Here is a 25163-nt window from a genome sequence, read left to right as displayed (position 1 = left end):
AGAAGAAGGTTTTGATTATATTTTTTTAACACATAAAATAAAAGATGTCTTAACTAGTAATGTTATTAACGTCCACATCACTCATTCCATTAACTATTAGTGTCAAATTTAACGGTAGAACAATATTGAATCTATTTAAAAAATTTTGGGACAAAAATAGAATATTTAAAATATTAGGAATCAAATTAGAATTTAGTCCAAACATTAAAGAACAAAATAGTACTTTACCACATTATTATATTTATACAATATACTCCATTGGACAATGGTGATGCATAAACTGGAAATTCAGAGTCTGAATATAACATACTTCTATTAATTGTAACATTAAGCGGCACAGAAATGGCATCTCCAATGAAGAAGCAGAAGAAACAGTCAAACATTTTGTTTGTCAAGGAAGTCAATAATGAGCTGGTTGACCTTGTCTGGAACTTGTTCATGCACAAAATGGCTTCCTTCTGGAATATATGTGATTTCCATGTCTGGCACAAATTGTTTCACTGCTCCACTTCTGATGTAGTCCTCCATTCCTGGAAACTTGATCACATAATCTTTCTCACCCATTATCAAAAGTGCAGGAACACTCACTTTTGGCTCACTTAAGCCACAATCTTTATTGAGACTCCTGCATGGATCATAACCAAAAACAGTTATTGAAGCCTGAACAATGTGTGTCCAAATACAATGATTTTTTAACATACCACATTAGTCCAAGCAATATTTATTTAGAAACGAGGCAATTGTATTTTAACATTGAAATTCCACACCTTATAAACTTAGTTGAGGACAAATTGTGGTAACATTTCACTCCATGAACATTTAAGAAGCAAAATCTAGTGGTATTGTGAAGTATACACACCACTATCTAGAGTATTTGGCTAAAGTGCAATATGCACACTTTTAATCATAGACTTTTAGATAAACAAGTTTTATGGGATGGTGTTAAGCATTTGGCCTCAGATCATTCCTGAGTAGGGAGGACCAGTAGAGTACGTTTGTTTGTTTGAGCTTTTATGTTGTTTTCTTGTTTAGCTTATCATAAGCTCCACTTCAAAAAGAAGGAAAAAAAAAATCTTTTGGCATTTATACAATGTAAAACTCATGATTGACTTTCCGACATGTTAGATTGATTGAAAAGTTGTGTGTAATGAGTAAAAAGTGGAACCAAGGTCCAATTAAGATAGTCTTACTAGTAATTGATTTACTATAAATAGATATAATAAAAATGTAAATGACCATGAATGATTTTAGTGATTGTTTTCTTTGGTCCTTGTTAGAATTCTCTCTACTCGCTCTTATGTCTATTAATCCTTAATTGAGAAATTTATTTTTTCTTATTCTATCTTTCTCTTTTAAATTCTTCCCCCTTACATTATGTTTCACTAGTCTTTTGTCCTATTTTCTGTTGGAAGGATCTCTTTTCCTCTGCTTCCTTGTATCATTAAATTGCTGTTTATTTGGAACTGAAGATGAGGGAAAGTGGAAGGTGTAATTACCTGTAAGGAACCTGCAATGGATATCTGAATCCAGATTTTTCATAGAGTGATGCATAGGTTTGAAGGTCTTCCTCAGAGAACCATGGTGGAAGCGGTTTAGAGGGATCAAACAAGTCCATGATTTCTTGATCATCAGCTGCTATTGGTATCTCGCTGCTAGAGAACAGTGTGTAGATGTTCCTTATAACTGACTTCACATCGAAACGGCCGAAATCTGCTTCTGCCCTCCCAGGTTCCTGAAATTAGTACAAAGTAATTACTAAATAGGATAAACTGCCAAAATGAACTGACAAAAATAACCTAAAAAAAGATACAAACAACAAATAAGTTGAGAGAGAGGAATGCAAGGATCTTGTACCTGCCACCTGGTAATATAGAAGCCTTTGGGGAGAAGGTCGTTCCGGACGGCAGATTCGCCCGGAAGAATGAAAGGGATGCCCAAATTTATAACTGCAGCTACTCTTTCTGGGTGCAGAGCTGCTGTAAGATACCCTGGGATGGAACCAAAATCCTTACCAACAAGGAAAGCCTGTCATATATAATAAACAATGGTTAGTTTAGTTTCTGTTTTGTGTGATCTTGAGGCCTCATATTGAAACTGAAATTATATGACTCTAGAGGATCCAAATCCTTCATGTTAACAGATCCAGTTTCAGCTTCTCAAATTTACTCTTAGAAAGTGTAGTTACCTACTTACCTTGGTGATGTTTAAAGCATCCAAGAGACCCAAGATTTCATCAATCAAATCAAACATGGTTTCTTTCTCAGGCTGAGGTGGCTGCTCAGAAAGTCCATAGCCTCTGAAATCGAAGGCAATAGCCCTGTAGCCAGAGTTGGCCACAGCAACCATCTGGTGCCTCCATGTGTACCAGATTTCTGGGAATCCATGCAAGAATACCACTGCCTTTGACCCTGCACAAAACAAGATCTCTCAAATGGAAATGAATTAACAAACAAACATGATTGTGTTTGATGAAGGGAAATACCGGTTCCAATCTCTGCCACATGCAGCTTGAGCCCCTTCACTTGGACATCACTGTGTTTGATGTTCTCCATCACAGTGTGTAGTATGCTCTGAAGAGTGAAGTGTGTGTGTGAGAAAATTGGTTATCATTCCTTATTAGTTTTGGACCCACCTGCAGATAAAGATTAGATACAAACAAAAGTTAAGAAGGAAAAACTACCAAAATACCCATAAAATTTACGAACGCTGACAAAAGTATCTATAAATTAAGGAAATTAACGTTGTATTCATGAAAGATGAGTTTCGTATGACAAAAGTATTCAAATTCTATTTTTTTGTTGATTTTTTAATAAAATTTCTAAACTACCCCACCCTAACCCCATTCTACCGTCACTCCCTCTCTTCTCTTCTTCCTCTCTCCTCACTTATCCCTCAAAAACCCTCACAGAGTCACAGAAATTCTCCTCCTACCTCCTCATTGCCGCTTCTCCCTCTCACTATTAAGGTGACTACAACACCTTCATCGCACACCTGTGACCCAACCTGAGGAAAATGCTGCCGTGGCGCGCCTGTTGCAGTCAAGGAGAACGTCGTCGTGGCGAGTCTGACCCAGCCGAGGAGAACACCGTCATCGCACACCTGAGAAGAGAGAGAGGTCGTGGTACTCTTGCATGCAGAAAGCGGGTTCGGTAAATAGAAATTAGAGAAGAAAGGGAGGTAGCACTGTGAATGGAGGTTCTGCCATTGACGATGTTACAGTCGGCCGGCGAAAAAAAAGGTATTTCTTTTTTTAAAAATATTTTTATTTTATTTTTCTTCTTTTCAGAAATTGATTTAGTTACTACTAAAATGATACTGTTCTATTTTTTTTAATCTGCTTCTATTTTTTATGAAGGCTGAGATTGATTTACAAAAGATCCAATTGATGGCTACTTCTACTTCTGATTTTTGCTGAAATAAATTTTAAATTGGATGAATGGATTTCTTAATTTTTTATGGTTGATGGCTTTTTCTATTTCTAGTTTTGCTAAAGTGAATTGAAATTGGATGAATGGATTTAAAAATTTTTATGTTTTGAGTATTTTTTGGTGTTTGATTAATTTGGTTTGGGTATGGATTATAAACTTATGAATGAATCGGTTGAGGTCCGATCCTCTACCGCCACCACTACTATCATTGATTTTGGTCTGGTTTGTTGTAGGAGTAGTTTTGGACTCCATGGCAAGAGTTGGTGCAAATTGAGTTATGAAAGGTTGAAAAAGTGAGTTGAAGTTGAGTGTAGGGTAGTTTAGGAATTTTATTAAAAAATCAATAAAAAATTAAGATTTTGATACTTTTGTCATATAGAACCCATCTTTCATAGATATAGTATTAATTTTCTTAGTTTATAGGTAATTTTATCAGCGTTTGTAAACTTTATGGGTATTTTGGTAGTTTTTTCTATTTAAGAAAAAAATAATGATCACATTATTCACATGGACCAAGTCAGGGTGAGTGTGAATATGTAAAAAAAATTATATTTTAAATAATTTTAAACATCATACATGTGAAGATGTAAAATTATTATTTAGAAAGAGAGAGAAAATTATTACATGATGGGCCAAGTCGAAGTGGTTTGGAGTTTGGACCGAAGATATTTTTTTCTATTTAATAAAATAATAATAAATATCAAATGCATGATCAATAAAATAAGCATATGTCATGCATAATGTATTAAAAAGTAGAATAAAATAATAAACATGAAATGCATGTAATTAGGGCTGACAATTTATATCTACTTACGGGTATTCAATCCAAACCAATCCGTTCGAGTAAGGTAGGGTGCGGTACGAGTTCACTTGTGGGTAGGGTACGGGTTCAGGGTATACTCTACTCTACTCTATCCGCACTTCTAATATATTATATAATATATTTAAAAGTTATGTATGTAATGAAGAAAGTGAGTATTGAACCCACAATCTTTCTCTTATAAAAACTTAGAAATAACTACTAAACTAATTAATGATCATATTATTTGTAATTTTATATTAGATTTCTTTAAGATTTTATTATTTTTAATTTTAATTTGAACTTAGTTTTTTATTTTCTATTTTATTCATATCTATGAAATTTAGAATTGTTGAATTTTATATTTGCTTGAATTTTTTTATTTTTCTGCGGTTAGGATCGAGTAGGGTACGGTTTAGAACTTTAGGACGCGGGTAGAGTTAGAGTTGAGAAATTCTCAACTTGCAGGTAGAATAGCATAGAATTTTAAAAAAGTTTTCAACTCGCGGGTAGAGTTATGGTAGAGTTCAAACCCTCCCCTATCCTACTCATGGCCAGCCATACATGCAATCACAATGTATCATCTTTATATATATATATATATATATATATATATATATATATATATATATATATATATATATATATATATATATAAAATTAGGTGAGTGTGTAGCATAAGTATAAATGAGCATGGCAACAAGTTAAAAGATGAATGAGAAATATCACTTGTGAGCAAGGTTCTGAAAATCGGACCGGACCGGCCGGTTCGACCAGTTTAACTGCGAACCGGCGATGCAAGCGGTTCGGTCCTCCTCTAATAATTGCTGGAGTGAAAACCGCGAGGAAACTTGTGAACTGGCTGAAAACTGACCGGTTGGACCGGACCGGTGACCGGTCGGTTCCTCTAAAACAGTAAAACGGCGCCGTTTTTAATTGTTTAAAAAAAAAAGTGGAACCCGACCCGGTTACCACTCGTGAACCCCCCTTCTTCCCCCATTCCCAAATTTCAGTCTCACACTCTCATTAACCTTAGCCCTCTGAAGCATTCCCAAATCCCAGCCCAGTAGCCACAGCCGTCGCCGGAGTTCTCAGGTCGTCAGCGCCACCGCCGTCGCCTGGTCTCTTCCCCCATTCATTCATCTCAGTTTCACTCCACATGTGAACGGTGAACCCTAGCCCTCTAAAGCATTCCCAACCCAGTAGCCCCCCATCGTTCCTGCGGTCCTTAGGTCGTCAGCGCCACCGCTGTCGCCTGGTCCTCAGCACCGCCGCTTCGTCTTCGCTGGCCTCTCGCTTCGTCTTCGCTGGTCTTCGCTTCGTCAGCACCCAGGTGAGTGACTGCTCTATTTCATCTTCTCTGTTTGATACTCTCATCTTCTATGTTAGAATGTATGGTTCTGATTCCAGAACGCCTAATGTTGATGTTGTCTTGTTTTGGTGTTTTGCTGCTTTGATGTTTTGGTGTTTTGCTGCTTTAGAACGCCTAATGTGTCTTGCTGTTTTGGTGTTTTCTAGCCAATTGATATTTTTGTGTTGTGTTGAATGGCTGAATGCTGTAGGCACTAGGCAGAATTGTGTTGTGTTGAATGGCTGAATGCTGTAGGCAGAATTGTGTTGTGTTGAATGGCTGAATGTTGTAAGCACTAGGTTGAATTGTGTTTTGTTGAATGGCTGAATGCTGTAGGTAGATATGATCTTGTGTTGTGGTTAAGAACATGCTGTTAATTTTCATTGTGTTTGAAAGCAAAAGAAAGCAAAAGAAGAAAGAAAACAAAAGACACAATATGATCCAATTGATTATGAAAGCATCAGTCAAGTTGACTTTTGGATGACTGAAGAGGTTGTAGAGAAAGAGCCTGATCTTCCTAGTAATGTGGATGACTTATTGCGTGAGTATAGTATATTTAGTTTCTAATGATTTATTAGAATGTTGTTAGTTTTTAATAGGGTTAAGTTCGATTTTGGTCCCCAACGTAGAGGTCGAAAATCGGAATCGTCCCTAACTTTTTTTTTGCTACAAAATGGTCCCCAAAGTTTCAGTTTGTTTTAAAATTGTCCTTCGGACCAAAATGCCCATATCCCTTCTTTCCCAAAATCATGCAAAGCACCAGCAGAAACACAAGCATAAGCACCACCACCACCACCACACCCGCCACCACCACCACCACCACCACACCCTCCACCACCCACCACTTACCACCACCACCACCACCACCACCACCACCATCATCATCATCATCATCATCAGCATCATCATCACCATCAGAAAATCAACATCATCATCGTCATCCTCATCAAACCCAGAACTCAGATCCATTAGAAAATCAACATCATCATCGTTATCCTCATCAAAAACTCAGAAAATAGATCCAGAATTCAAACTCAGGCAAACAAAAACTCAACTCAGAAAATCATCATCATCATCAAGAACCCAGAATCAACAACAACAATACTACAAATTTAAATTTCAGCAACAACAATGTTCCACAACAAATTTCACAAAAAATCCAATTCACAGAATTTACAAAAGAAGAAGAAGAAGAAGAAGAAGAAGAAGAAGAAGAAGCGGCGGGTATGGCGGTGGTGAAGCAAGGATGCTCGCTGGCAGTGGTGAAGCAGGGGAGGCTGCGACGGGCGGTGGTGCGGCAGGTATGGCGGAAGAAGAAGAAGAAGAAGAAGAGGCGGCGGGTATGGCGGAAGAAGAAGAAGAAGAAGAGGCGGCGGCGGCGGGGGGCGGACAGTGGCGGTGCAGCGGTGAGCTCGTCCCCCTTCTCTCCCCCCTCCTCCCTCTCCCCCCTTGTCGCCCCCCCCCCTCTCTTTCTCTCCCCACCCCCGCTTCTCTGTACCCTTTCTTTCCTTTTATTTATTTATTTTATAATTCTTTTAATGAGGGGTAATTTGGTAATAAAAAAAATAAAATTGGTAAAAAGGATAGTTTTAAAACAAACTGAAACTTTGGGGACCATTTTGTAGCAAAAAAAAAGTTATGGACGATTCCGATTTTTGACCTCTACGTTGGGACCAAAATTGAACTTAACCCTTTTTAATATAATGATAACATGTGTATTTTATTAGGTGAAATTGATGCTGATTTATATCAAAGTGGCGGTGGTAGTAGTGGTCTTTATGCTGCATCTCTTGATTCTTCTGCTCAACAGGGTGGGAATGAAGGTGAAGATCATCCCACCGAAGCAGATTTGCAACAAGTTCTTGCGGATTTTGATGATTGATAAACCATGATGTTGGGATTTAATATTTAGATATGCTTTTATTACTATTTAACTTTTGAGTTTAGATTTTAATAAGATCATATGTATTTGGTTGATGATATTTTATGTAGTGTTCTAAATTTCGAAGATATTTTAAGATTTATATTAGACTATAATTATATTTTAGGATGTGTATTTATAATTTATTTATTATTCTATTTTAAAACGGTTTTTTCAGTTGAACCACCGGTTAGACCAATAAACTAATAAATCAGTGACTAGAGCGGTTTGATTACCGGTCCGATTTTCTGAACCTTGCTTGTGAGTGCAAAAGAAAAGAAGTGATATCTAATTACAAGAAAGAGAGAGCAACGAAAGTGAGATTATAACTTATAAGTGTCGTATGAGTTTTAAGTGTGTTATTATAATTTTTTTTATAATTAAAAATTTGTAACTTTTTACTTAATTATAATATTTTTTTAAATTATTTAAGGATAAATTATTATATTTAATTTTATCTATTATTTTTTAAATTTTAGTTATATTATTCTATCCTGTTATTAACTTATTATGATATCCAACCATATATATTTTCAGGGGCAATTTACGTTATTAAATTGTTTCACCTTTAATATTACGCAAATGCATTGTTTTCAATTTTAATACGCAAATACATTGTTTCACTATTTTATATAAACCGCTACTGGCAGTAGCGGTTTACAGGTGTGCATAAACCGCTACAACCAGTCGCGGTTTATGTGTGTGAGTGTGTGAGTGTAAACCGCTGCTGGCAGCAGCGGTTTGTGTGTGTGCGTGTGTGAGTGTAAACCGCTGCTGCCAGCAGCGGTTTACCTGTGTGCGTGTGTGAGTGTAAACCGCTATAGGCTATAGCGGTTTACGTGTAGTGTGCTGCCTATATAGTCAAATTATACAAAATTAAATAAAAATTAACTAAGTTCCATACAAAAGAACATGTATTAATAGAAATAATTAAAAATTTTATATGAATAATAGTACTAAAAATTCCGTTACAAAAATATAACAATATGCATTAGAGAATATAAAAAAAAAATTCTAAAAAAACATATTACTATGAACAAACAAAATAAATGAAAAATTGATTAAAAAGATCAAAACTTATAAAAACTGATAATTATTCTTGATTTTTTTATTACAAATAAAATCGAATGACAATATTAGCAAAAAAATAATATTTTTTTAAATTATTTTTCAATTTAATAATTGAACAGAACGTAAAAATTACACTTAGTTATTTCCAGTGAATAAGAGTTAAAACATAGAAGTCATGTTTGTCTTAAAAAAACAGACAAACAAAAAATTCTGATATTTAACAAGAAAAGTCTAATTAAAAAGATGTTGCAGCGAGTACATAAAATCGACCATGATACATAAGCCTATATTAAAATCCACGATTATAAAACATAAGTTAAAATATAAATATAAAATATATATTAAAAATAAATTAAATAATATATATTTATATATAAATATATAATAATTAATTTTAGTAATTTATTTTAGTATATAAATAATATTTTTAATCAAACATATATAAAATAAAAAGATAGGTGAGTACATAAAAATAGGGAGATATATAGGTGTATTATACACATAATATATTAAAACAGTATTTTTTGTTCTTGTTTTTGGTGTAATTTACTCTCTAACTGAACTATATATGACCTCCATTAATTCTTAGAAGATAGTACAATTTACATTATTTTTTGAAAAATATATACATGTGACTTTTGTTTATTTAATTTTCAATGAAATTATTTGGTATAACATTTATATTTTAATTACAATATAAGGAGACGAAACTATATATATATGTATTGAAAATTAATTTTAACTTTTTCAGTTAACATTTTTTGTTAAAATTTTTTTGTTTTATTTTGATTTCTTTTTTATCTCTTTGGAAGTACAATCTCAGACTGAGAAAGGAGACAATAATCCCTTTAAATTTTAATTTTTTTTATATAAATTATATATAAATTTTATTTTTATTTTTTAAAATTTTATTTTTATTTTATTTTATTATAAAATTAATTTTTGGTTATTCTTTAATATTTTGCCTAGTTCCATCATTGTATCTATATATTATTTTATCATCTAATTGTTGACTGAAAAACTTTAAATTTTATCATCTAATTGTCCATTTTTTGTTTGAAATAGACACACTACATGTAAACCGCTATAGTCTATAGCGATTTACACTCACACACGCACACACGTAAACCGCTGCTGCCAGCAGCGGTTTACATTCACACACTCACTCACACACATAAACTGCAGCAGCTAATTGTAGCGGTTTATGCACACCTGTAAACCGCTACTACCAGTAGCGATTTATATAAAAGAGTGAAACAATGTATTTGCATATTAAAATTAAAAACAATACATTTACGTAATATTAAAGGTGAAACAATTTAATAACGTAAATTGTCCTATTTTCAGAGCATATATTAATTATATTAGAAACACGTACAAATAGAATAAGTAGAGTGGACTGTAATTTCCTTGGAGTTAGGACTTCGTTGTAGAATAACTTTTCCGAAAACTGTAATTTCTCTTGAGCACAAGTGGTTGTTAGAACTTTTATTTTTTTATATTGGATTATAAGTGGTGTCTTTAAAAATGATCTAAACTAAGTGTTAAATTTTGTTGTGAATGTTTATAAAATGTTAGTGACATTTTTTCTTTATATAATTAAAATAATATTTTTTTACAAAACGTCACTGACATTTTTTTATTTTATAACTAAAATAATATTTATTTTTATAAAACATTAATAACGTTTTGTCTTTTTATAATTAAAAAATATTTTTTTTTTTATAAAACATTAATGACGTTTTATCTTTTTATATTTAACAAATATTTTTTTTATAAAACATCAATAACATTTTATACTATCATCATAATAATATAAAATACTAAAATAAATAAATATTATCGTATTTCACATTAAAATTATCCCTATCTAAAAATTTTAGCCTGATTGTTATTGTGCTAACCTATATTACCTTGCCAGCTATATAAATTAAATATGTAGTCACTAAATTCAAGACTTCAAAGTGATTTTTATTATAATGGTAAATGGTTTGCCGATTTTGTGTCGTGGTGCTGTATCGAGATTAGAGAGCATTGTCATCAGGGTGTCCTTAACATCCAGTTCAAAATAAAAAAAGAAAAAAAATTACATCTCATCATGAATGCGCAAGAATCATTCAATGCAAAGTTGTAAATATCGGAAGTTCAATCGAAAAATCGAGAAATTAAATTTTAAATTAGTCAGATTCAATTTAAAGACGGTTTAAAAATAAGAACTAATAAAAATTGGTCAAATTGATAAAAATTAGTCTAATTAAAAATTATTTAAAAAAATTTTAAAATTAATAAAGATATAGTTTAAATTTAAATCTTTTTTATATTACATACTTCATTTCTTGTCACTAAATTATATTATTTTTTATTATTTTATATACTAAATTATTAATTATATAATAAAATTACACAATAATTTTTTTAGATATTATTTAAATTTTATGTTTATTTATATTTAAATTAATTATATTTTTAATTATTCATAATTAACAATATAAATATTATTAAATATGTATATATAAAAAATATCAAATATTTTTATTAATTATAATATAATTATTTATGATTATATGATATTTATTGATATTATTTTTTAATAAATACATATAGTATATAACAATATAATAAATATAAAAATATTTTAATATAAAATAAAATTAAAAAAATTTTATCATAAAAAATACTAAAATTTTATATACTTATTTAATTATAACTTGTTAATTATAATTTGTTGAAATTTAATTATTTTTAAAATATTAGTTAAAATATGTATTTTAAATTTTAATATTAAATTTTTGACTATTTTATATTTTTTATTTATATAGAATCGATTTTATTGGTTCAACTAATAACTCATCAATTAAACTAATAAACCAATAATGTGATCGGTTCGATTACTAGTTCGACTCTTACAATTATATTCTAATGTATCCTGATTCCTGAAGATGATTATTTTTTTTTTTTACTTAATTTCTCAACTTATCAGGCTAAATTCTATTTAAAAGACTAATAAATTATTGTATATATAATAAAATTTAAATTATCAATATTTAGTTAAGTAAAATAAATTATTGTATATATAAAATAAATTATTATATACACAAATAATATTTGTTTGTTTGTTTAAAATATTGAGATAACGCAAGCTATAAAACTTCGTAAAAATAGTCACCATAAAAGTTAATTAGTAAGATAGAAGAGTTTAAATTTTTTTTTTTAAAACATTGATCTTTTGATGCGAGACTTTTTTTTAATATTAATTACTTAAAATTTATGATATAATATTTTTTGTAATAATCAAGATCCTAATAATTTCACTTTAAAGCATTTCACTCAACTTTTTGCTAGTTAAACTTCTTTGTAAATAGTTCTTTTCCATTAATCGATTTTCAATAAAAATACTAATGTAATAAGTTACAGAATCTTAAAAAAAAATTATCATTACAAAAAATAATTATTATGCTAGATTGCTAGGAGAGTTTAAAATCTTAGAAAGGTCTTTTGTAGGCATTCACCAATTGAAATTGACAACAAGCACATATTTGTCACCCACTCACACCATTAAATACAGGAGACCTATACCTTATCTAGTTTTATTCAAGATAAAAACAAGTAAAAATAACAATTTGTTTTAAAATACAAGAGTAAATATATCTTTCATTCTCAATGGCATGTGCAACCTACACCTTATATAATTTTATAATTTTTATTCAAGATAAAATAAAGTAAAAATAACAATTTCTTTTAGAATACAACCGTACATAAATCTTTCATTCTCTAATGGCATGTGCTTTTATATTGGTGTAAACATGTTCTATGTCACATTTCTTGTCTTTCATTAGTGGGTTTTTATTTATTCTTGTAATTATCCATTAAGTATAACATTTCTTTATTTGTTTCAAATTTTAAAATGTAATTATCGACAATAACTTAATTTAGAAAAAAAATTAGTCCTGTCAACTTATATTTCTATTCCAAAGAGTGAATTTAATATTCTCATGTCAAAAGTATAAAATTTAATACATAAATTTATTATTATATCCTTTAATTATTATCATTTTCAGTAACATATATCATAAAACAAATATATTTATAATTTATCTTTGAAAATATTAAAAGCAATTCCAAATCATTTGCGAGATACTAAACAAATTTTCTATAATATTCATAAATATCATTTCTAAGAATTATATTTTAAGATGAAACAAGAACCCACTAATTGTCGGTTTTTGTTCTTGTTTTTTATATTTGCTTGTCCCTACTACCCCCCCCCCCCCCCGCCCTCTTTCTCTTTTTGGATGAACATGGTCCTTATTGTTTAAATGTCATAAGAATACCTAAAAATCATTTTTGCTTCATTAAGTGTTAGGAATCTAAACTCTTTCTTAGCACTTAATAATATACTCTTAAATGAAATTTAAATTTATAATAAATTAGTTTTTAACTTACTAAATTAAAAAATATTTTTAAATAAAATTTAAGTTTGTAACAAATTAGTTCTTAACTTATTGAGTTAAAAAATATTGCAAAAAAAATGTTCACTATAGGCTCAGAAGAGTCGATTGTGTTATATTTAGATCAATATTCAGTAGAAACAGGGAGTCAGGGTTCTTGATCCACACTCCATAAAATGCTATTTATCTATGATGCTACAAAATCCCTAAACCCAAAAAAAAAAAAAAAAAGATCAGGAGAACAAGGCGGAATGGAATAGTATGGGAAAGGAATTTTAATCAGCTCCAAAGCTTGGATTGAACAAAAATGGAAAAAGATGAAAATAGGTTCCATCCAGTGTCACAATTTTTACCACTATTCCAAATCCAAAATCCAAAAGCTCCTACAGACTCAGAACTTTCATACTAACAATAACCATGGAGCAGAAATATAAAATCAAATATAATTGGAAAACTTTTAAGTGTACTAGTATATTTGTGTTTTAGTAATTTTTAACCGTTGATCTTAATTATAAAAAATATATATAATATATATAATTAAGATTAACGGTTAAAATTTACTGAAATATCGGTGTACGAGCATATTTGAAAGTTTTCCAATACAATTATGTACAAACTAAGATATGTTTCAATGAATAACTTCACATTATACACATGGAACCACTGTTGAAAGTTCTGTAAAAAGTAAAAGCTAATCTATAAAGGCAGGACAGTAGCAAGTTGCCAATCACATGATCAAGCTGAAGCATGTTAGATGTCACAAGGACACAAAAAATAAAAGTTGAAAAAGAATATAATCTATTAAAGAATTGTCACATTATTACATCCCTTCACGGAGTACATTGGAATCATGGTACTACACAAGTCATTTCAGAACATCTGAGAGGACCATTCCATGACAAAGATAGTCTCCGCCAAAAATCATCCCTATAATTGACTTCAAATGTAACTAAAAATTTATTTAGAATAATTGTACAATAAGAATAAGTTTGCTATGGTATACAACAGCACAATTTGTTTTCACCTTTTCTTTCGTACCTTCTAGGCCGCAAATTCCCTCCGGTCGCAGACGACGAATCATCAATACGATCAATGTCCGGCGCAGAACTGGGCAGTATGATAGTTACACATAGAAGAGAAATGTATTGCAATTTCCATGAAATGGCGAATCCATCAGAGTTTGTATAAGAGGCAGCTAATTCATTGAATCAGTTTTGTTCTGCACAAGTTGTTCAACATCTCCTAGCTCCGTTTCGCTTACTTGAATCCCATGTTCATTCTGAAACATTATCTCTATCTGCTCCAATGACTTCCCTTTCGTTTCGGGAACAAGCATGTAAACAAATACAATGGCAAGAGCAGAAATAGCAGAAAACAGAAAGAATGTTCCAGCAACTGTAATTGCACGACACACAGACAAGAAAGACATGGCTACTAGGCCACTGCAAACCCGGTTAGCAACAGCACCAAGCGCAGACGCTTGAGCACGAACTCTTAAAGGGAAGATCTCCGATGTAATAACCCAACACACCGGGCCGAGTCCAACTGAGAAGAAAGCTACATTTCCACAAACAAACAGAATTGCCAACGCAATCACAAACGGCCCTTGTCCAAACAAAGCTAGAGTAACCCCCATGCTGAACAGACAGACTGTCATCCCAATTGTGCTAATTAAGAGAAGCGGCCTCCGACCAAGTTTGTCGATAAGAATGATTGCAACCAAGATAAAAACAGTCTTGGTTATACCTACAGCAACTGTATCACCAAGAAGTTTAGATTTATCCTTAATCCCGGCTGCCTCTAGAATTTCGGGGCTGTAATACACAGTTGCATCAATCCCTGAGATCTGTTGAAAACATTGAATCCCTAGTCCAGTAATCAGCATCCGGCGAAGAGCAGGAGGAGGAAAGAGAAGCTCCCTCCAGACCGGTTTGTCCTCGTATTTCTCAGAATTGGCAATTCCAGCAGCATGTTGTATTTCTGCCAGTCTCTCCTCCACTTCTTTATCATTGTCATTTGTTTTCGCCAGCACTAATCTCGCTTCGTCGATTCGGTTCTGCATTACCAACCATCTTGGTGACTCAGGAATAACGAAGAGAGCAAAGCCAATGAAGAGCGAGGGCAAAACTCCCACAGCGAGCATTATCCTCCAACTAATGTGTGCTGGAAGGCCAGAAAATGCATAATTTGATACATAACCAAGCAAGATTCCTACATTTATAAAAATCTCCGGAAATGTGGTAAGCGAGCCTCTCGCAACATTTGGGGATATCTCAGCAATATAAATAGGGGAGATCATAACTCCAAACCCAATTCCAATTCCTGCCAGAAATCTTCCAATCATTAGTACTGTATATGAAGGGGCAAGAGTCATTGTTAATCCGCCCGATTGGAAGACGACTGCGGCTAATGCCATTGTCCATTTTCTACCAATAATATCAGATGTTCTTCCACCACCCAAGCTACCAAATAGAGAAATAATGCTCAAAATACCAACCAAAATTTCTACCTGAACCTCCGTTATGTTCAGATCTTCTTTGATAAATATAACTGCTCCACTCATAACCCCTACATCTGCAAATTGAAATTCACGAAAGAAATCATCAAACTTTTGTCCATTCCAAAAACACCCCAATTTTGAAAATCATAATGGATCTCCAATATAGATCCCAATAAAATATACAGTTTGAGAACTCTTTCAGCTGGGTAGCCTTGAGACCAAAGTTTTGCAGATCTGCCTCATAGATACCTCAGCACTCAAAGATAAATCTGATAAAGAACCGAATCAGTCTAAGATCTATATCAACTACATGGTTGCAAATAGTTATTCACATAACATCACCAATCAGCAAAATAATCTAAACATAGTCAATGTTATCCCAAAAGAAAATAATAATAAAAAGAAGAGTTATGGTCAATTGAAATGCGGAAACAGCAGCGAAAAAAACAAAACAAAACAGGAACAGAAGACTTTGTCAACGGAACTAACAAAAACCAAGGAGAGACGTTTTCAAAGGAACCATTGAAGCAATTACCATAGCCAAGAAGGACATTGTTGAGAGAAGCAAAAATGGCACATGCTATCACATATTTTCTTGTACTGTCTCTTCTTTCAAGTTGTTGCTGTTGTGTGACGACATCATCAACATCGTTGTCGTCTGTCTCAGGGAACTCGCTGTTCATTCTCTTGTACTTGTTCTTGGCTCCCAACGGGATCCCAGACAACCCCATTTCGCCATTCCCATTTTCTTGGAACCCCATCACCGGATTCTGGATTCCAATTGGTGGGTGTTTTTTGTTTTCTACAAAGTTGCAATCTTTGAATTTGGGGTATTGTTTTTTTCTTTTTTCTTTTTCTTTTCTCTTGTGGACTATGCTATGACATATCTAAGACTAACAAAAACACATGTTACAAAAAATAAATCTAAGACTCTCTGTGAAAATGGAATGAAGTCTTAGATCTGAAAAAAAAAAACATACACAGAAATCAGGAAGTGAAACTGAAAGTGAAAGAATGAAAACACGCGGAATTGAAGGAAAAGACTAGGCAACAAAGAGGGGCCACACGCCCCCTTTTTTTGTCACGCAAGCAAAAGGGTATTAAAAAGAAGATGATGAAGAAGAAGAAACACAATGGCGAAAAGAAATTAATAATTAATGAAAAATGAAAATACAATTAGTCAGCATTTGCATAGATGTGGCATTGAATTTTGAAGGTGAGGGAATTGACCTCTCACTTTAATCAAAGATTAAACTTCGCTTTCCACGCAACAACTGTTGGCGTCTTGGCGATACCAGAGTTGGTCGCTCATTTCCTTTAACTGGATTTTTTATTTTTTTGGTGACGTCCTAAAATATGTTTTTTTTTTATTATTTAATTTTTTTTCTTAACAATCATACACGAGTCATTTCTGTTTTGTTAATTAAAAATAATTTAGATATATAATTAATTAGTAATTGGTATATCAAAAATATTATTTATATATTAAAATTAGTTATTAAAATTAGCCAATAAAAAATATTATTTATATACTAAAATTTACAATTAAAATTATACAAATATACGTGTAATTTAATTTATTTTTAATATATATTTTAATATATATTTTATATTAATAGCTAATTTTAGTAATCGATTTTAATATATATCTAACATGGTTATTTATATGGTTATTTATCTATATATAATATATAATTAAGAATATTTAGTGTTTGATTTTTTTTTTGTCAATAAACTATAACTTAAATGGCATAATTCTCTATACTCAATTAAAATTTGTAAATTTAAATTTTCTTATATTTGGTAAAAAAAAAATAGATAAATAAACTAATTATTAGGCCGAATCAAGTTAGTTAAAGTTTTTTTAAATCATTATGCAAATCAATTACCTAGAAAGACTAGAATATATCTAACTTGGTCAAATTTCTCTTGGTATGGATATTTTCCTTTTTGAAGGGTCAAATTCAAAATCATTAAAAAAGGAAAAATATATAAGGATCATTATAGAAAACTTTTTTTTATTATTTTTCTAGAAAGGAAAATTAATGTTAATTCAATAAAATTTAAGTTATGTATTTTGATATTTTGATTTTGTATTAATATAGTACTTGTGCTAATTTGCTATTGTATATAATTGGGGTGTTTTTTGTCATCTTTTATTTGTTACTTTAATATTTTTAATAATTTTTTAACGTATTTTAGACAAAATTCATTATTTAATTATTAATTTTACTTTACAATTATAAAAATGTGGAAAAATTATTCTACTATTTTCTCGTAAGTACTCTTTTCATTTTTCAACAACTATTCTAAAACTAAAAAAAATGTAAAGACCCGGAAAAACAAAAATCTCAATAATAGTTAAAAAAAAAACTATTATGTAAATAGGCAAAATCATCTTAATTAAAACATTCAGCTAATATTACAACTTACATCTTTTGATACGATAAAAAATAAATATTTTATTTGAATTTTTTTATTCTTTCAAAAATTCGAAGCATGAGGGGGTTTCTTTTTTTTAAAAAATAAGTTAATAGTCAAATTTGTCTCGAAAAGATTACCTATTTTTTAAATTAGTCTTCAAAAAAATTTTTTAGCCATATTAGTCCTTAAAAGATAAAACGTAAGTCAAATTAGTCTTTCCGTTAGTTAGATGATAACGACTGATGACGTGACATGCTAAATGCCACGTGTCACAATATGATTGGTTGATGTATCAGGTCAGTGACACTTAACATGCCACGTGTTACTTGACGTATAAAAAAATTATTTATAATCAAAATAGTCCCTGAAAATTTAGACGTAAGTCATTTTCATCTTTAAAATTTTAAAAATTAATCAAATTAGTCCTTATATAATTTTTTTTTTATTTTTTCTTCATAATATTAAATTTAAAGTATTTTTGATAGTACTAATTTTAATATTATTCCTTAATAAATAAAAGTCATCTAGACTATATTTGTCAACGGGGGAGGCCTCCAACCAGTACAGAGAAAATCGGGGTTGGTTGTTCTTATTTAAGAAAAAAGGATGATGGCCCTCTACGGCCTGGACCTTGAAGAAAAAATTTTTAAAGTCATGAAAGGATTCATCGAAGATGGAAAAAACTTTTCGACCTTGAATAGTTCGGAAAGACACCCACTGCTATTTATTTTGTTTATTGGAAGCACTAAAAGGCTTGGTCAAATGGAAGAGATAGAAAAAGATTTTTAAAGAAATCGGGAAGTCAAGCTATTGGCTGACAAGTTAGTAAATCTTCATAAAACCCAAAAAATTGGGATGAAGCTGGATAGGGGCAACTCGACAATGAGATAAAACTCCCATTTCAAAGTTAGAAAAAGGAAAGGAAACTCCCAAGCGAGTAAAAAGACAGTCATACATGAAAAAGAAGTGAGGCTCAGAATCATTGATCCTCCCACAACAAATCCGATCGTCAAGATCAGGGGCCACTAGTTCATATTTTGGTTCGTCAGCATCAAGGATATAGAGCCTATGGTGTTTGCGGAGCTCGGTTAAGAAAACAGTGTCCACTAGAGGGTGTTCAGAAAGCATGGAGGAATCTACCCATCTTAAAAGGGTCTCAGAGATACGAGAAGATATTTTTCCAAAAAAATAAAATATAAGAAAATATACTTACACGACACAAAGAAAAAGAAACCATAAAAAAATAGGGTTCTAACAGCAAGACATTTTTTTCTATAACAGATAAAGGAAACAGCCAACAAACAGTAAAAGAAAATAACTCTTTTAAGAGAAGAACATAGAAACCTCAAAGTTTCTCACTACAACAGCAAGCATCATCAAAGAAATACCTCAAAACTTCCCTCCTGACATATGTTACACCAAACGGGACTAAAAGAAAATACAGTGAAAATAACGAAGGAAAGCAAGAAAGAAAGAACTAACATTTTTTGTAAAGTCACTAAAAGGAAGAGTTCCAGTAGCCGGGGTGAAGCGCCCGCGAACGAAAGGCCAAAGGGAGTTTTGAGTGAAAGAGTGAAAGAGCAGGGGAAGAAACTTCGAAGAGAAGACAAAAGAAAACGAAGAAAGGAAAGGGAAAAGTATCTATAACATACTAGGGGCAAAATAGTAAAACGATGCTGTCATTAAAGAAACACGTCATTACTAATGTAACTGCTCCCCCACGTGTAAATGCAAGCCCCGAACGGATGCGACGTTTGATTAGACGCGACGGTTGAGAAATTCAAAATCACGTCGGTTTTAAACTAAAATCACGTCGTTTTCCGACTTGAATAAACCCGAGTTCAATTAATACTCGAATCCAACTCATAGCTAAGAGATCGGACTCGAGTAGGAGCACTGTTCATGCCCTGACCCAATACTATGGTCCAGGCTCAAGTAAGCCAAAGAGACCCCTAAAATCTCTCATCCACTTCTAAAAGAGATATCTCAACAACCCTAAGATAAAGGAACGGTTATCCACCTTCAGAAGTGGAACTACTCCAACAGTAGTTATTGGATCATCACCTATAAATACACTGACACGCTCAAGTAAAGCTAAGTTCTAATACATTCTAAACCTGTTTAATCTCTTGCTGCGTTTGTTTCTGAGAACATGACAGGACAAGACACTGAGAACAGGACAAGACAAGACACTGATTGACAGAGACACAAAATTTTGTGTTCTTGTATTCTGTTTGGTGATAAACTAGAACAAATTATGAAAATCTAATTTGTTCTCATTTTTTTTATTCAAAAAATTTGAAATGAAAAATATAATAAAAAAATATAATTATGAAAAATTAACAAAAATAATTTAAAAAAGAATGAAAAATAAGTTGTATCCCTTGTTAGTGTCCCTGTGTCCTTCCTGTCAGGATGGACACAAAATACACTAATTCAATGTCTCTGGACACACTGTCTCTGTCCATGTCTCTTCTGTCAAACATGATTTTGTGTCCCAGTGTTCATGTCTCAGTGTCCTGTCTCTGTAAACAAACGCAGCCTTGTTGACTTAGGCATCGAAGTGTCTTTGTAGGTACTACCCCCCATTCCATCAAACGCACAATTCGGACGGCGGTTCCCAAACTTAAACCAAGTAGAAAACCACTTTCTTCTAACGTTTGGGCCTTCCATTCCAACCCAATCCATCTATTTCAGGTTACTCACATAACATTGACGCCGTTGCCAAAGAACTGGGAGATCAATAATGCATTGTAACATTATTTAAAGGGTTTAATTTTTAATAAATTTAAAAGTAATTGTGATAATAGTATTTATATCCTAATCCAAATAATTCAAGACTATGAGCTCTATAAATATTGAATCATTTTAAGAAAGTCTATTAATTATACATATTCAGTCCGACGAAATTTTAGATTTGTCAACCCGACTTAATTATTCGGGACACAAATTTCGCTATCCGTGTTTAACCCGACTTGGGCAGTAATTAGAGTCTTATTACTCCATTACCTCAGATGCTATCTACAAATTATCATTTACTACAATATAGAATACGTTTTCTAAAAATCAGAAAAAAAAAAAATCACCCATTATTACAAATATAGAGATTCTGCAAAAGTAAAAAGGAAAGATCTTGTATAATAATGTCTTTTGTAGGTGATTTAGTTCGATTGTCTGGTGTTTTTGTGGTGTTTTCTGCTTATAGGTATGGCAGTTAGTAAGGGATTGAGAATCTTTTAATGTGTGTTTTGATTGTTTATCATATTTTGAATTTGAGTTGTTGTAAACTTTTGTTTGTCCTCTTTTAGCACAGAGTGCTAACCATTTCTCTTCTTTCGGATTGAGAGTTTTGCCAATAATAAAAAAATGACTAAATCATTACTTCTTCTATAAATATTTTATTAATTTCAAATATTTTTTAATTTTAATTTATTTAAATTTATTTAAAATTCTTACTAATATAAGTATTAGAATTTTTTACATATGTCTTTTATTCTCATTCACACGAGAATATTAGACAATTTTTTCTTTCTAACGAACAAATAAAAAACTTTAGCCCAAAAAAATTTAGACCTTATATCTAAGTTCACATTGATTTCAAGTATTTCTTCCAAATAAAGAATATATCTGATAATTTGATAGTGCAAAAGAATACATTTTATATTTTATTAGACTAATATATATAATTTACTTTGAAAATTTCAACAAATTCAAAAGGAAAAGTCCAGCCCCGCGGGGGGAGGGGATTAAATGGAAAATTGTTCCTTCCCTGTTTCAAAGGTCAAATAAAATGCTAAGTTTTGACTTTTGATATGGAATCCATAAAATTATATTTTTCAATTAGGGGTAATACAAATCATTACGCGCTTTGCTCATATTTTAAAATTCCGCTGAACATTTTGAAAATCTTGCTGATAAAGCGACAAATAATTTCTTTCAAAAAATCTTTAAAATGGTTCAGATATTCGAATATGAGATTATTTCTATTCTAATATGAATGGTTTTATGGTATTTATATAGAATGGTTGTAATTACAATTAGATATTTATTTGGGATTAAACTAAGTAGTTGAAAAAGTATTTTTTATCATAAAATATATGAACGGTTTTCTGGTGTCTATTTTTTTATTTATTAAAAAATATTTTTTAGAAAACACAATATATTAATTTTTTAATTGACAAAAAATAATAATTTGAAAATGAGAAGGAAATAAACGAGCATAAATATCCAGCTTGTCGGCAACGATGAAGGAAAATTTGTCTGATGGAATATTTTTTTTTAATTATTATTATGATGGAATCAGTATCCGTAGGAACCAACAAATTAGCACCGACAGTATCTTCTTCAGTTCTTCTGTAGCTGGGCCTTATTACAGGAAACTGCCAGCTATTTATTTATTTATATTTTTTCTTATAACCAAATTTCATAACTCTTTTAAGAATGTAGTTAACAATGATTTAAAAATAATAATTAAAGTCCTAATGTAAAACAATATTTTTGTATTGAGAAAATAAAAATTTAAATTTAAAAAAAAATATTTATTATATAAGCATGTACAGAAACAAAGAGATAATTTTGAGTAAAGTATCGTTTTTGTCTCTAACGTTTGGGATAAATCTTATCTGTGTTCCTAACGTTTAAATTGTCCTATTTGTATCTCTAACATTTGTAAAAGTGATTCAATGTTAACCTGCCATCAATTATACATCATGTGCGCCTTAGTTTGAGTTTTAAAAATCTCTTCTTGTAGTTAGAATACAAATGTCTGGGATAAAATCGATGATCTATTTCGAAAAATAGCTTATCAAATGTTGAAACTAATTCCTACAACATTTTACATAATTCACTTTTCTAGGACATAATTGAATCTAAACACAAATAGTGGGTATAATATTAAAATCAAACACATCCAAGTGAGACCTAATTAAGAATGAATACATCCAAGTGAGAATAATTGAAAAGTATAATCTGATTTATTAATATAATTGATAGTAGGATAACATTGAATCACTTTTATAAACGTTAAGGATACAAATAGGACGATTTAAACGTTAGGAATACAAATAGAACTTACCCCAAACGTTGGGGACATAAACGATACTTTAGTCGATAATTTTAATTAGTGTCTTTGTAATACTTATTAGTAAAACTCATATATTAACCCCATTTGTAATTATAAAAATTGGACTGCACCGTGTAAGATTTAATTTGGTAAAAATTTTTAAGATTAAAATATTATTTTTGTTTCGAACATTTGAGGTAAGTTCTAAAGTTGTTCATAATATTTCAATCGTCCTATTTAAGTCCCTAATATTTCAAAATTGACTCAATATTGTTCTGCCATTAGGGATCTGTTAACAGAATTGACAGCGAGACAAAATTAAGACGATTTTGAAACGTTAGGGATTTAAATAAGACGAAAACGTTGGATACAAAAACGATATATAGAAATAAATTTTAGCTTTATCCTTCAATAATATCAATTTTTACTGTACATAGTATTCAATTATTTTTTAATTACATCTAAGTAAATTACACTTAATTACGTTACTTTCATTCTAAATAATTTTTTTTTTATAATTTTACACTTAAAGTTATAAGTTAATATAAAAATATAAAAAAAATTATTTAGAATAAAAGTAATGCGATTAAGTGTAATTTATTTAGATGTGATTAAAAAATAATTGAATATTATATACAGTAAAAAATTGATATTATTGAAGGATAAAATTAAAATTTATTTCTATATATCGTTTTTGTCCCATCGTTTTTGTTCTATTTAAGTCCCTAACGTTTCAAAATCGTCTCAATTTTGTCCTACCGTCAATTCTGTTAGCAGATCCCTAACGACAAGATAACATTGAGCTAATTTTGAAACGTTAGGGACTTAAATATGACGATTAAAATGTTAGGGATAACTTTGGGACTTACCCCAAACGTTGGCGACAAAAACGATACTTTACTCAATTTTTTAAAAGAATGTTTGTATTTTTTGAAAATATAAAGTTTATTATTTTATATTTGATAAATCAAAAAGATTATATGTTTGTGGTTATAATTTTTTAAAAATAATTTGTACTTATCAAAATTAAAAAATTTAATATAATTTTATATATTAATTAATATTTAAATTTAATTTTTAAATTAATATTTATTATAATATTTTTAAATTTTAAAAGTTATTTTATCAGACACATTATTTGTTATTTGTACTTATTGAAAGTCATTTTTAATTTAATTTATCAAACACAAACTTCTTGAAACGTTGCATATTTTTTTTATCTTCAAATTTTATTTATGAAATTATAACTAAGATATTCAGGAGTAATTTTTGCTCCTTAAATTAAGATTGTAAAATAAATCTCAAAAATTATTTTTATTTATTGTTAATAATAAAATAAAAAATCGAATAAAGTAAATTGACATGTCCCACAGGACCATTGTTAATAAATTGTAATTTTGTTAAAACACAAAAAGTTCTAAACTTGCATGTAATTATGTAGTGGTAAAATTGTATTCTTAGATACTGTAAAATTAGCGTTAATTGACGTATCAATTTATCTGTAACATCTATTTATACTTACAGTAATAAAAAAGAAAACGACATTGGAAATATTTTCATACCTTATACCACAGAAGCTACTATATTGTTGGTGAGGTATGATAGCATTAGTTATGCTCATTTGAGTTAAGTGCATCTCATACAAATATTATAGAGTGACTACTTAATAGCTTGTCATCGAAGTTTATCCCTGTAAACCCTGTTAAATTAGTAAATAATTAGTCGATAAATTAGTTTTAATAAAGAAGATTATAAATTCGAAAAATAATATTAAATTAGGATAGAGCTCATCGAAATGAGAATTTTGACACTAATTCCAAAAAAATCGATTTAAGATTGGACCGAACGTACCGAACCGATTAAACCGGATCCAAACCAGATTGTAGGCCCAACCGGCCCAGCAATTAAAAAGAGCCACGGGCTCTTCTTTCTCTCCATTTCCTCAACAAAGAAGCAAGCCTTCCAGGGAAGGAAAGAAGAGAAACACACGTTTACGGTGAATTCAATTTCCCATAACTTCTCCGTCCGAGTTCTAATTGTCGCACCGTTTGTGGCCACGCGTTCACCGCGACGAGCTCTACATTTCTACCGGAACAATTTCATAGGTAACTTGTTATTTCACACTCAGCCTCCTTTTCCCCCAATTTTTGAACTATTGA

General features: G+C 30.8%; 2 protein-coding genes across 3 annotated transcripts; both read right to left on the bottom strand.

Annotated features, from left to right (window-relative positions):
* Positions 1-204: 204 nt before the first annotated feature.
* Positions 205-2634, bottom strand: LOC112737641 (epoxide hydrolase 2). The gene is made up of 5 exons (XM_025787627.3): positions 2483-2634; positions 2194-2408; positions 1855-2025; positions 1497-1732; positions 205-625 (listed from the first exon to the last, which is right to left on the bottom strand). Exons 1-5 carry the CDS (start codon positions 2550-2552, stop codon positions 376-378), a joined length of 942 nt encoding a protein of 313 aa, XP_025643412.1. The 5' UTR covers positions 2553-2634; the 3' UTR covers positions 205-375.
* An 11159-nt stretch (positions 2635-13793) lies between these two features.
* Positions 13794-16842, bottom strand: LOC112737640 (probable polyol transporter 4). 2 transcript variants are annotated; one of them, XM_025787625.3, is made up of 2 exons: positions 16054-16842; positions 13794-15592 (listed from the first exon to the last, which is right to left on the bottom strand). In XM_025787625.3, the coding sequence occupies exons 1-2, from the start codon at positions 16277-16279 to the stop codon at positions 14214-14216; spliced, it is 1605 nt and encodes a 534-aa protein (XP_025643410.1). In that variant the 5' UTR covers positions 16280-16842; the 3' UTR covers positions 13794-14213. The 2 variants fall into 2 exon arrangements, with proteins under 2 accessions (XP_025643410.1, XP_072067533.1); XM_072211432.1 differs by having other exon boundaries at positions 13794-15787; positions 16054-16650.
* Between the last annotated feature and the right edge of the window lie 8321 nt (positions 16843-25163).

Source organism: Arachis hypogaea, chromosome 13 (genome assembly GCF_003086295.3).
Source record: "Arachis hypogaea cultivar Tifrunner chromosome 13, arahy.Tifrunner.gnm2.J5K5, whole genome shotgun sequence".
Classification (NCBI taxonomy): domain Eukaryota; kingdom Viridiplantae; phylum Streptophyta; class Magnoliopsida; order Fabales; family Fabaceae; genus Arachis; species Arachis hypogaea.
Note: the sequence above shows the minus strand (reverse complement) of the source record. Positions and strands in the feature narration are given on the sequence as shown.